This window comes from Oryx dammah, unplaced genomic scaffold (genome assembly GCF_014754425.2).
Source record: "Oryx dammah isolate SB20612 unplaced genomic scaffold, SCBI_Odam_1.1 HiC_scaffold_12, whole genome shotgun sequence".
NCBI classification, from domain to species: Eukaryota; Metazoa; Chordata; class Mammalia; order Artiodactyla; family Bovidae; genus Oryx; species Oryx dammah.
In genome coordinates, this window is record NW_024070196.1 from 7,951,415 (window position 1) to 7,965,551 (window position 14,137).

The following is a 14,137-nucleotide window of genomic DNA, read 5'->3' on the forward strand; positions in this document are numbered from 1 at the left end:
TGATATAACCGAAGGCCCCAGGATTGTCCAGCTTCCCAACTGGGGAACCTCTTCCCTTCAGTTGAGAATTTGAGTCTTACCAGGTTGCAAAGAAAATTCATACAAGGCCCAGTTATGAGGGACCCCCTTCCATGTCCCCCAGTTAACCCAGCAGGCCCCGGAACGCGACCCAAAGTAATCAAGTCCCCACGAATGGGGGCTCCCAATAGACTGTCCCCATTGACTTGCATCCCCAACTGGCGCAATAAAACTTATCAGCCCCCCCCCCCCGCAGTTATTGATGGTCGCCCAGTCCCGTCTTCCTCCGGGGCACACATAGAAGGGTGTTTCCCGCAAGCTTGCCCGTTGGATGAAGTGGCTACACCCAGGCCCTGAGTTAGTAGGGGGTCGAGTATTACACCTATTAATGCCAGCCCCACATTCAGGCTCGCTGGGCGTCTTTACCTCCCATTTGCCGATGTCCCATGATCCCGCGGCCAAAAGACAGAAGTCGAACTCTAAGTCCGGCCACCAGGTGTTTTGGGGATGAATGGCCGAGGTAGAGTTAATTACTTCTCCCATGGTTGCACTTAGAACCATCTAAGTCAGATTCATTGGTTGATGAGGGTTAGCGCTGACGGTCCCGGGGTCTAGGAAGGTGGCTATTATCAGAAGAGTCAGGGTGATCCGTCTGAGACCTGCTGCCAGGCGAGTTTTAATTTTAAGGGATTGGAGGGATGCAGTATTGGTTTCCATTCTCTTTGGGCGCTCTCTTGTTCTTTGGGGGTGGCCTGCCGTGCGTGGTTGCAGTGTATCCAGGGTCCAATTCCGTCCACCTTGAGGGCAGTAGGGGTGGTAAGGAGAACAACATAAGGGCCCTTCCATCTTGGTTCTAAGGTCTTTGATTGATGTCTCTTAACCCAAACCCAGTCCCCTGGTCCTATGGGACGGGATTGTTCCTTCATTCTGGCCCTCATGAATTTTCCATATCAGTGACCAGATATGTTTATGCACCCTACTCAAAGCTAGCATCTCCTATTGGAAGGCACGTAGCGAGAGAGGTGGTTTATTCTTTCCCTAGAATACTGGACAAATTGGGGGGTGGGCTTCCATATACAATTTCAAAGGGAGTCAGACCTAGTTTATAGGGGGTATTGTGTGCCCGAAAAAGCGTGAAGGGAAGGAGGGTCACCTAGTCCCTGCCAGTCTCAATTGCCAGTTTTGTTAAAGTTTCTTTTAGGGTCCGATTCATTCTTTCTACCTGCCCTGAGCTATGGGGACTGTACTCGCAATATAACTTCCATTTGGTCCCCAGGGCTGAGGCCAGTCCCTGCACAATTTTACTCACAAATGCAGGTCCATTATCAGAGCCGATAGATGCCGGCAGCCCAAACCTAGGTATAATCTCTTCTAGGAGTTTTTTAGCCACCACTACCGCTGTCTCCTTTTTAGTGGGGTAAGCTTCTACCCACCCGGAAAACGTATCAACCAAAACTAACAGTTAACGATACCCATACTTGCCTGGTCTTACCTCAGTGAAATCTATCTCCCAATGATGTCCTGGCCTTTCCCCCCGGTATCTTACACCTGTGTGCTGTCCTTTTCCCAGTCTCATCATCTGACAGGCCTTGCAGGTGCGGACTATATCCTGGATGGTTTTCTTCTGTTGGGGAAACCGCAGCTGCGCTGTTTGTAGGAGTGTCAAAGTCTTTTTCTCTCCCAAATGGGTGGTTTGATGTAAATGGGTACAGAGATGTTTGCCCAGGTTGGCAGGGAGCAACAGGTTGTCATCTTGGTCCCGATACCATCCGTTTTTGCCAACAGGACAGGTGGTATTATCTTGCACCCAGCATAAGTCAGAGGGTAAGTATATGGGGCCTGGGGGAAGTGTTCCCATCCCCGGCGGTGGCGATCCTACGGTCAGTACAGGGGTCCTGTAATCTCCAGCAGCTGCCTCATGGGCTGCTGCATCGGCAGCATGGTTCCCTTGGGCCCAGCCATCATTTCCTTTCTGGTGTCCTGGGACATGTACTGTGGATACCGCCCGGGGCAAGTGGACCACTGCCAGGAGTCAGCGAATCTCAGGCAAACTTTTGATCTCTCTTCCCTCTGCCGTCAGAAGCCCCTGTTCTTTATATATAGGGCCTTGAACGTGCACAGTGCCGAATGCATATCGGCTGTCAGTGTAAATAGTGACTCTTCTTCCTTTTGCCCTCTCTAGTGCTTGTATCACAGCTATCAGTTCTGCTTTTTGGGCGGATGTGCCAGGGAGTAAAGCCTCAGCCCAGATGACCCTATGGCTGCCCCTACTTTTCTCTGTCCATCTTTTATATAACTGCTCCCATCCGTGAACCATATCGGCTCACTGTTTTTTAATGGCAAGTCACTGAGGTCTTTTCGTATGGCGGTTACCTCAGCTAACACTTCAACACAGTCATGGAGGGGCCCATCCTCCTCCGGGATGGGCAGCAGAGTGGCAGGGTTTAGAAAACAAGGTGTCTGAAAGGATATTCGGGGAGCATCCAGCAGCAGGGCCTGGTAGCGGGTTAAGCAAGTGTTAGAAATCCACTTACCCGGTGGCTGTTTGAGGATCCCCTCTATGGCATGAGGAGTGTAGACCAGGAGGTTCTGTCCATAAGTCAGCTTGTCAGCATCATGGACAAGGAGAGCAGTGGCCGCGATGATACAGAGACAGGGCGGCCATCCTGCAGCTACTGGATCCAGTCGTTTAGAGAGATATGCCACAGGCCGTCTCCACGGTCCCCATTGCTGCGTCAGGACTCCCTTCCCTACTCCCTGCTTTTCATCCACAAACAGTTGAAATGGCTTAGCCGGGTCAGGGAGAGCTAGGGCCAGGGCTTCTAGTAACGCCTGTCGAAGTTCCTGAAATGCCCACCTCATTGGCTCAGTCCAAGTCCAATCCCTACTTTTTCTGCTTCCTTCATATAGAGGCCGGGCCTTTTCAGCAAACCCCATAATCCATAGCCTGCAGTACCCAACTGTCCCTAAAAACTCTCTCACCTGCTGGGGAGTCGTTGGCTCGGGGATCTGTAGAATAGTCTCTTTCATAGACTGAGTCAACCATCTTTGCCCCTGTTTTATTTTATATCCCAAATAAATGACTTCCTGTCTAGCGATTTGGGCCTTCTTCACACTTGCCCGGTACCCCAATGTCCCCAAAGTCTGGAGGAGATCGCCTGTAGCTTTTAGGCATACCTGTTTAGTAGTAGTGGCCAGCATGAGGTCATCCACATACTGTAACAGAACAACATCGGGGTGGCTGGTTCAGTACTCACAGAGATCTTCGCCCAGAGCCTCATTGAACAACGTCAGTGAGTTTTTGAACCCCTGTGGAAAGCGAGTCCAGGTCAGCTGCCCCACAGTTTGGCCGTCCTCATCAGTCCATTCAAATGCAAAGATCTCCTGGCTCTGGGGGGCCAGAGGCAAACTGAAAAAGGCATCTTTCAAGTCCAAGATTGTATACCAAACATAGTCTGGTGGCAAGCTGCTTAGGAGGGTATATGGGTTAGGGACAGTGGGATGAATGTCATTCACCCGTTTGTTGACTTCACGAAGATCTTGGACTGGTCTAAAGTCTGTTCCCCCGGGCTTTTTCACAGGCAACAGGGGAGTATTCCATGGGGAGTGGCACCTTTTGAGAATTCCTGCCTTCAGGAGGCACTGGATGTGTGGCATAACTCCTTGCCAGGCCTCCTGGCTCATGGGGTACTGTTTCACCCTCACAGGAATAGTATTTGCTTTTAATTCAACAACAATGGGGGGTCTTTGTTTAGCCAGTCCTACTCCCGCTATCTCTGCCCAGGCCAGAGGGTATTTCTGAATCCACTGTTGCATAGCAGGATCCACTGCTGCAGGGGGCTTTGGTGAATATAGTCTGTATTCATCTCTCAGTGCCAGGGATAACACATGAATTGGTTGTCCAAGCCCGTCTGTGACTGATATCCCCCCAGAGTCAAAGTGAATTTGCGCATTAACTTTGGCCAATAGGTCTCTTCCTAATAAAGGGGCCAGACATTCCGGGATCACCAGAAATGAGTGGGACACTCATTGGTCTCCCAAGTCCACTTTTCATTTAGTAGTCCAGTAATAGCTTTTTGTCCCGGTGGCTTCCTGGACTAGGCTAGTCTTTTTGGACATCGGTCCAAATTTTCGACGAGAACTGAGTACTGGGCTACCATATCCACCATGAAGCCAACTGGTTTCCCCTCCACATTAATAGTTACCCAGGACTTGGGGAGGGGTGCCGGGCCCTGACCCCCCTAGTCACTATCTTCTCCTGCATAAAAGACGTGAGTCCCTGATGGAGATTCTTCCTTTCTGGTAGTCTTTCTCCTCAGGTCTCTTTTGGGGCACTCATTTTTCCAATGTCCCTGCTCTTTGCAGTAGGCGCATTGGTCTCTCTTTAGGGCCTGTCTAGCTGGTTTCTCCCCTCCTCCTGACCGGGTGTCTCTAGTTCTCTGGGAATCAGGCCCCGTTCTCGTCCCCGCAAAAAGGATTTGAGCCAGTTCTTCTTGATTCCTCCGGTTCTCCTCAGCTCTATGTTCCCTTTCTTCCTGTCTGATCTTTTCTTCATATTCCCTTTCCTCCCGTCTAATTCGTTCTTCCCTCTCCTCAGGGGTCTCTCTGTTAGTGAACACTTTTCCAGCTGCCCTTACCAGATCCTGTATTGACTGTTCTCCCAGCCTCTCTATCTTCTGCAACTTCCTCCTGATATCCGGAGCTGCCTGATTAACAAAGGCTAGCAAGGCTGCTGCGCATGACTCATCAGCCTGAGGGTCCATGGGCGTATACTGCCTGAAAGCCTCCATTAACCTCTCTAAAAAGGCTACCGGGCTCTTGTTCGGCTCCTGCCTTACTTGATTTACCTTAGCCAAATTAGTTGGTCTCCTGGTGGCTGCTTGGAGGCCTGCCATCAGAGTCTTGCGATACACTCGGATATGCTCCCTACCTTCAGCGCGTTCAAAATCCCAGTTTGGTTGCAACAAAGGGAACCCTTCTTCGACCAGGTGGGGCTGCATTGTGGGCCTTCCATCCACTCCTAAGACACGTTTCCGTGCCTCCGACAAAATTCGTTCCCGCTCCTCTGTGGTAAAAAGCACTTGCAATAGCTGCTGACAATCATCCCAAGTAGGGTTGTGAGTAAACAGGATAGAATCTAAAAGATCAATAAGGCCTTGGGGTTTTTCAGAAAAAGAGGGGTTTTGAGCTTTCCAGTTATATAAGTCACTCGTAGAGAAGGGCCAGTATTGGTAGGTCCGTTCCCTGTCAGGATTTGCCGGCCCAACATGGACAGGAAGTGCCCGAACAGTGGATGAAGGTGCCTCTCGGTTCCGGTAGTCAGATGAGTCTCTGCTCCCTTGGGTCCTTCCACGAGTTCCCTGGGCTGGCCCCCCCACCTGCTGCGGAGCCGAGGGCTCGGGGTCCCCTCTTTGTTCTCCGGACGACACCTGAGGTACCTGCAGGGGCAAGGGTGGCGGGATATATGGGGGAGGCGAAATTTCAGTGTCTAAATCAATCAGGCTAGGGTATAGGGAAGATTCCTGGAGTATCGGTTTCTTCCGGCTCTCCTGTGCCTCATGGTCTTCTTCCTTGGGGGCCTCCATGACCAGGACCTGTGGAACAGAAGAACTGGGGGGTTGTGAATAAAGGGTTTCAGCCAAACTGGAGGGTCTTTTACTAGATTTTGCCAGACCAGGGTGTAAGGAGCTTGGTCTGGATGGCCCCAAGGGTCAGGAGCCATTATTTTTTCTTTAACAGCCCGGATGACCGGCAGGCCGAAAGTTCCCTCCGGCGGCCAGCCGACCTGAAATGTCGGCCACTCAGATGAGCATAGGGTTTTTAGCTTGCGCTTCTTTACTAGCATTGATAGATTCTGAGCCTTGGACTTAAAATCGGAAAAATGGTCAGTCATTACAGATAGCGGTGTAGAATAACTTTGACCCATGACGGCAACACCCACAATAAGCACACAAAAAGCAAGCACAGCGCCGGCACACAGAGACAAGCGACAGACAGTAGACGAACAAATATCGGCCGAAAACACTGAACTAGGTTTATCCCGGGTTGCTGTTGTCCTGTTCCCCAAAGTTACCTTACCGAAGGGCGTCCACTACCCGCCAGACTCAGGATCGGGAGAAACGTTTTCCCCTGTTCCTTTACAGAATGGCTCACAGAACCAGCTGCCTTCCAGCTCGAATGCTGGGCCTCAGACTTATGCTGGCCAGGCGACTCTTTCGCCCCCTGACCTGATGCCGGTGTTCAGATTGACTTTCTCCTAGTGAGGCTTCATTTATGCCTGGAAGGTGTTGTTCTTCTCAGCCAGGGGATCCCGGACGAGCCCCCAGATGTTATGCCCAAGGTCCAAATCCCCAAAACTGAGGGAACAAGACATCCACGGCAATGCAAACGCAAAAAAGGGAATTTATTGCTAGCTCGAGCTAGGGCCCCAGCCACATCCAACGCAGTGGAGTGGAGCCAGAGCCCCGAGCCCTGGATTACAGTAGTATTTGTAGATTTAGGACAAAGACAGGGAGTTGGCAAGGGTGGATTGCTTACAAGGATTTTTTGGCATCTACTAATTGGCTAGATTTTCACACGTGCGGGCTTTCTTAGGGGATTTCTATCCTCATCCCGATTGGCTCAGACCAGGCTATGGGGAGCATGCTTATAGGCTGAGTCCTCCCGTCATCAGCGGGGTGACTTTGGTCCCACCTGGGCAATGTCTCAGCTGTTTCCGGGATACTAGCTCCGGCCTATTTTAGTCATGGCTTCTATCAGGCCTCAACACCAATGAAAATAAAAATAATTTAATTAAATAAATTAAGCTATACTCCTACTAAAGAAAAACAAGAAGCAGATCCTAGTGTAACTGTATATCAGTAACTCATCTTAATTAAGCAGATTTTTACAAATAGATGAATTGGTGTTTTAATTTCATACTCCAGTTTGAGGTTGAAAAAAAAATCTACTATCGGCACCTTTTGAAGGCTTTTCTAGGAAAAAACATCTACATCATGTTCTGCAAGGACCCCAGAGTGCCCACATTTTTTGAGTCACTTTTTGTGATGAGAAACATGCCTAAGGTGTCCTTATTAAACCTCACTGCTAGTTGGAAACAATGACACTGAAATTAAGGGAAGAATTCTTAGATATCTCACTGCTTTCTCAGGAGAGACTGAAGTCATCCTCAATAAATGCCATCATTCTAAGGAAGGCTTTGGGATTTTGAACATCAGCTTAAAGGAAAAATCCTTGTCTAAGGCCACAACTTCCTCTACTTCCTGTTTGATGCCAGAGTGTTTCTATTTTTGTGTCTGAACTGAAATCATATTATCTGCTGCTACCTGAAGCTCTTTTAACACCCTCTGCCTCCATAGAGAAGAGAACCATCTTTGGAAATGTATCCTTATCTTTGTTGGTGTCCCTTCTGTGCATCAGATGGAGGGTTTACGTTATGTTTTGGGGGAGCAGGTGGGAGGAGCAGCTGGTGTGAGAAGTGAGCAGCCTGACAACAGTAAAATGGAGACGTGTGTGTGTGTGTGTGTGTGTGTATGTGTGTGTGTGAGAAAAGAGAGCTAGTGCCACAATATGAAAATGGCCCAAGACATTGTAAACTTTGCGGTCTGTTCTCCAGAGCTAACGACACACTAAATTTGTCAGATGAAAAGTCACTGAGACCCTAGAATAACAAAAATCAGAACAGAAGAAACTAGGATTAATAGCAGCTTTAGTAATTTATCATGAATCTCAGTGATACTTGTAACATTACATTTTCCATTGTTTCTTTTAGTTATCATTCCATTTAAATCTTTGATTTCTTCTGTGAATATTTGGTACACTCCTATTCTGGGTCAGGTCCTGTCACAAGCTCTGAGAAAGGCCAGGAACAAGGCAAAGCAGCAGCATCCATGGACCCAGAGGGATGGTATGGGGAGGGAGGTAGGAGGAGGGGGTTCAGGATGGGGAACACGTGTACACCCATGGTGGATTCATGTTGATGTATGGCAAAACCAACACAGTATTGTAAAATAATTAGCCTCCAATTAAAATAAATAAGGTTGTATTAAAAAAACACCGAGACTAGTTTTCGATTTCATACAATGAAATAAACACTATCCCTTTATTTCAAGCTTCGATTATTAGCAAATTAGTTTAATATTCTGTTCTGTTATAATTAAACTAATTAAATATTATATAATTAAACTAACTAAATATTAGTTTAATATAATGTTCTGTTACAACAGTGCACTTCAAAGAGCTGATTTTAATTATATACGGCATATATAATTATATATTCCTTACTTTTTCAAACACAAAAGGAATTATGATAAATATGTTTTCCCTCACAAAAAAAAAGTATCTCTTTTCATTCCATATCAGTGCTTAGAGAGCTTCTTTTAATAGCTGCATAAGATTCCAGCATACAAATGTTGTGTATTTTATTTAACCAGTTCCTGTTGATGAATATTTAGGTCCTTTCCAATCTTCTCAAGAGAGGCAAAGAAGAATATTGTTGGACATGTATTATTTGGCAAACGTTCACATGTATCGTAAGATATAATTCTGGAAGTGGAATTTCTGGGTCAAAGTTATATGTACTGGCACTTTAAATTTTTTAAGTTTATTTTTGAGTTTCTGGCTGCACTGGGTCTTCTTTGCTGCATGAAGGCTTTCTCTAATTGTGGCGAGTAGGGGTCACTCTCTGGTGAGGTGTGTGGGCTTCTCACCTCAATGGCTTCTCTTGTTGCCGAGCATAGGCTCTAGAGCTCGAGGGGACATTAGTCGAGGTGCATGGGCTGAGTTGCTCCATGGCGTGTGGAATCTTCTTGGACCAGGGTTGGAACCCTAGTTCCCTGCACTGGCAGGCAGATTCTTAACCACTAGACCACCAGGGAAGTCCATGGCACTTTTGATGTGTGTGTATGTGTGTGTTAGTTGCTCAGTTGTGTCCGACTCTTTGTGACCCTGTGGACTGTAGCCCACCAGGCTCCTCTGTCCATGGGATTCTCCAGGCAAGAATACTGGAGTGGGTTTCCATTCCCTTCTCCAGGGGGTCTTCCTAACTTAGGGATAGAACCCAGGTTTCCTGCATTGCAGGCAGACTCTTCACCATCTGAGCCACCAGGGAAGCCCAGCACTTTTGATATCTATTGTCAAATTTTTTTTGGTTTAAGTTGTATCAATTTGCACTTAGTAATATGTAACTACCTGTTTCCTCAAAACCTTGACCAAGGCCTGTGTTGTCAAAGTTTTAAATTTTTTGTCAAGCTGCTAAGTAGAAAATGATACCTCTCAGTAGGTTTAATTTGTATTTCTCTTATTATGTAAGACTGGGCATCTGTTCATATGTTTAGAGTTGTTTGTATTTCCTTATGTATAAACCAACAGTTCATAATCATTGCCAGCTTCTCTGCTGGGTTACTGATTGGTATTATTGACCAATGTATGCAGTGGAATTTAGTCCTAGTCTAATGCAAAGTAGACTGTCTGTTGTCCCCCCGTTGTTTAACCTGTATGCTGAGCACATCATGAGAAATGCTGGTCTGGATGAGTTACAAGCTAGAATCAAGATGGGGGGGAGAAACATCAAGAACCTCAGATAAGTGGACGATACCACTCTAATGGCAGAAAGCAAAGAGGAACTAAAGAGCCTCTTGGTGAGGGTGAAGAAGGAGAGTGAAAGAGCCAGCTTAAAACTAAATATTAAAAAAACTAAAATCATGGCATCTGGCCCCACTACTTCGTGGCAAATAGAAGGGGAAAAGGTGGAAGTAGTGACAGGTTTCCACTTCTTGGGCTCTGAAATCACTGCAGATGGTGACTGCAACCTTTAAATCAGAAGATGATTGCTTCTTGTCAGGAAAGCTTTGACAAACCTACACAGTGTATTGAAAAGCAGAGACATTACTCTGCTGACAAAGGTCTGTATAGTCAAGGCTATGCTCTTCCCAGTGGTTACATACAGTTGTGAGAGCTGGACTGTAAAGAAGGCAGAACACCAAAGAATTAATGTGTTCAAACTGTGCTGCTGGGGGAAGACTCCTGAAAGTCCCTTGGACAGCAAGGAGATCAGACCAGTAGATGTTAACAGGTCAACCTTGAACACTCTTTGGAAGGACTGATGCTGAAACTGAAGCTCCAGTACTTTCGCCATATGATGGGAACAGCTGACTCACTGGAAAAGTCCCCGATGCTGGGAAAGATTGAGGGCAGAAGGAGAAGAAGGCATCAGAGGAAGAGCTGGCTGGACGGCATCATCGGTGCAATGGACGTGAACTGGGTACACTTCGCGAGATGGTGACGGACAGGGAGGCCTGGCGTGCCGCAGTCTATGAGGTCACAAACAGTCGAACACGGCTGGGTGACTGAAGACAACAACAATGCAGAGTATGTTACAAATATTTTTTCCTAGCTTGTCTTTCAGCCTTGTTCTGGTACTTTGTTCTGTTTTTGCTGTGTGGAGTTTTTCCGTAGTTGAACTGAACAACCTTTCATTTTACATGCTCTAGGTTTTATGTTACATTTAGAAAGCACTTCTTCAAACTTATTGAAATAGTTCTATTGTGTTTTCTTTTCATGCTCTCATCGCTTTTGTTTCAGTTCAGTTCAGGTGAGTCCCTCAGTTGTGTCTGACCCTTTGTGACCTTGGGGACTGCAGCATATATATGTGTATATATACATGTGTATATGTAGTATATGTGTATGTACTATCCCACTGTATATGTGTACCACAATTTCTTTATCCATTCATCTGTTGGTGGGCACCTGGGTTGCTTCCATATCTCGGTTATTGTAAATAGTGCTGCTGTTAGTGCACGTATATTTTCAAATTAGTGCTTTCATTTTTTTTTTCCAGATATATTCCCAGGAATGGGTTTGCTGGATCATATAATAGTTCTAGTTTTAGTTTTTTGAGGAAGCTTCATACTGTTTTTGCTAGTGACTGCACCAAGTTGCTTTCTGGTAACAGAGTAGGGAAGTTCCCTTTCCTCCATACCCTGTCCAACATTTGCTGTTTGTAGACTTTGTGATAATAGTCATGATTGATGTGGGGTAATATCTCATTGTTTTAATTTGCATTTATCTGATAATTAGTGATACTGAGCATCTTTTCATGTCCTTGTTTATCTGTTTTTCTTCTTATAGAAATAGAATAATCTCTATTTAGGTCTTCTGTCCACTTTTTTTTGTTGGGTTATGGATTTTGTTGATATTGAATTGTATCAGGTGTTTATATATTTTGGATATTAATCCCTTGTTTATCATATCATTTGCAAATATTTTCTCCCACTCCATCAGTTGTCTTTTCATTTTGTTGATTATTTTCTTTACTATTCAAAAGCTTCTTAGCTTATTTATGCATTTTCTATATCATCTACTCTTTTAATTCCTTCTAGTATATTTTCTTTTCAGTTATGGCATTCTTCAGTTCTGGTTGGTTCTTTATATTTTCTAGTTCCCTATTGAAAATCTCACTCTGTTCATCTAGTCTTTTCCCTAATTTAATTAACATTCTTATCACTCTTGCTTCAAACTCTTTGTCTGGTAAATTATTTCTGTTTCATTAGTTGTTTTATCAGGTTTTTTTTTTTTTCTTGTTCTTCCATTTGAAACAAATTTCTCTGTCTTCTCTTTTTAACTTTCTCTGTCTCTGTGAAACTAGGTGACACAGTTACTATGCCTGTCTTGATGTGACGTCCTTTTGTGGTAACGTCTCTGTACAGTCCTGTGTGCCCAGTGGTACTGGTGGGAGCCTGCATCTAACGTGAATGCAAGTCTCACCCTCACCCAGGGTGTCCAGGTGGTGTGGCTGCTGACGGAGGGACGAGAGCCAGCGCCACCTGTGAGCTGGAGCTGTGTGCTTTGAGGTTTAAAGCCCCCCCCCGCCCCCCGAATGCTTTATCTTACCTTTCACATTTGAGATTTGTTTGGTTGGAAATTAACTCTTTGGGTCACTTGTCTTTCTTGAAGAATTTTCAGGTGTTTCTCAATTATGTATTGGTGTTGAATGTTGCTGAGGAGAAGTCTAAGCTGATCCTGAATTTTCCCCTTATAGATGGCCTGTTCCTCCCTGCCCTCAGTGACTAAATGATTCTTTATTTGAAGTCCTCTCATTTTACTCAGATTAAGTTCAGGTGTTCAGCATTGTGAGCCAATTTTTTTTTAGGTGGTCATATCACTCCATCTTTAGATTTAAATTTTCTTTGATTTATTCTTTGCTTTTTTGACATAACTTTGTAAAAATTTACTTCATTTCTCTTATTTAGAGACACTTATGGTAGAATCTCTTCTGTGTTTACAATTAGTCATTTTCTCTCTATTCTTTATTTGCATTTTTCTTTTCTTTTTCTTTTTCTCATTCCTCTCTTCTGTGTCCCATATTATTTCTAGCAGTGTTTCACTGTCTCAAAATGAGTCTCATTTCTATGGTGATTTATTTTCTTCCTTTACTTCTTTCTAAGACCTGCCAGGTCACTTTCATCTCTTTCTGGTATCTTGCCAGTTATTATAAACTCTTGTGTCTTTGCTTTGAGTTCTTATTCTATAAAATTCTTTATTAGTTATTTAAGATTCCTTTTATGTCATACAGAGTTTTGGTCACAATTTCCATTTGTTCTGTGGCTATATTTATCTGGTTTATCTATATTATTTTGGTTTATCTATACTATTTAGCTTCATGTGTTTTGTGTTTATCTATATTATTTAGCTTTCTCCCATGCCACTTCCTTTTAAAAAATGTGGTACCTTGGTACAGATCTTGTGGTGACACATTTTAGCTATTGATAAAGTTTGAACAAGGAAGATTATTTTTGGATCACCTCTTTCTTAAAAGTGAATGAATGAATGAGTGAAGTTTTGACACGCTGGGTCCTTGCTGCCGTGTGGTGGCTTTTCTCTAGTTGCAGTGAGTGCAGGCTTCTCATTGCTGTGGCTTTTCCTGTTTCTGAGCTCCGGCTCTAGGCACGCAGGCTCAATAGTTGTGACACACGGGCTTCATTGCCCTGTGGCACGTGGGATCTTCCAGGACCAGGGTTTGAAACTGTGTCCCCTGCGTTGACAGGCAGATTCTTAACCACTGGGCTACCAGAGATGTCCTTGTATCAGCTCTTCATGGGAGATTTGTACGATGGAGTCAAGGCTATGTTCCAGAGTTGCAGGCTGGCAAAGATGACATATCGGTGAGATTACTCATTTGAAACCACCTCCTCTGTTTATTGTCTGTTCAGGAAGTGCCCTAACAAATGCTGGTAGGGTTTGCATTTCAAAGTTGTCCCCATAGTTTGGAGAACACAGCTCCATTGGTTTTGCCTATTTCCCTGCAGGCATTTTCTTTTCCCATTCCTCTATTTGACCTTCAGAGAATTCGATGATTGAATGAGGCAAAATAGAGCAGTTGTCAAAGGTTAGGCTCTGGAGTCAGGTTGCCAGAATTTGATCCCTGACTCCTTTATTGACTAGCTGTGTGAACTTGGGCAAGTCATTTACCTTTTCTATACCTCATTTTCCTCATCTGTGAAAGAAGATATAATAGTACTGATCTCATGGGGTTTAAGTGAGTATAAAATGCATTAATGCTTTAAGGTGTTTAGTACAAGGCCAGGCTAAAAGGCAAAATCTGACTCTATTGTTGTTTAAAAACTGGAACTAGAGAATAAATGGTTTCCTTTTCTGCTTTAGACTTGCTGCTTTCATGCCTTTCCATCCTTCTTCCTATCCTTTAGTATTGGAAAACATTTCCATTTTGACTGAAAAGCAGTTTGAACATTGCCCCTCTAAACTGTCTGAACCCATCACTTCCAGCTGTGCTGCTAACTGACTGTGGATAGTCGTGAAATTATCTCTAAAAGACAGAAATTTGCTCTCAAGTGATTTTGTGTCTCCTTAGATGGTCAACTCTTTTTCTTCCCATCTGTCCCCTCTCTGGGGCATTCTCTTTACAATAGAGTGTGCGTGTGTGTGCGTGCGTGCGTGAGCGCTCAGTCGGACAATCCCTAGGTTGGGAAGATCCCCTGGAGGAGGGCATGGCAACCCACTCCAGCACTCCTGGAGACTTCCATGGACAGAGGAGCCTGATGGGATACAGTCCATAGGGTCAGCCAGACTTGGACACGACTGGAACGTCTAAACAGCAGCAGCA

General features: G+C 45.1%; 1 protein-coding gene across 1 annotated transcript; it reads right to left on the reverse strand.

Moving 5' to 3' along the window:
* Window positions 1–656: 656 nt before the first annotated feature.
* On the reverse strand, window positions 657–5,944 carry LOC120871627. The gene is given in 7 exon segments (XM_040251671.1): window positions 657–930; window positions 932–1,015; window positions 1,017–1,770; window positions 1,858–2,277; window positions 2,280–4,148; window positions 4,151–5,612; window positions 5,693–5,944. Coding segments are annotated over 7 exon segments (5,115 nt in total).
* Window positions 5,945–14,137: the final 8,193 nt, after the last annotated feature.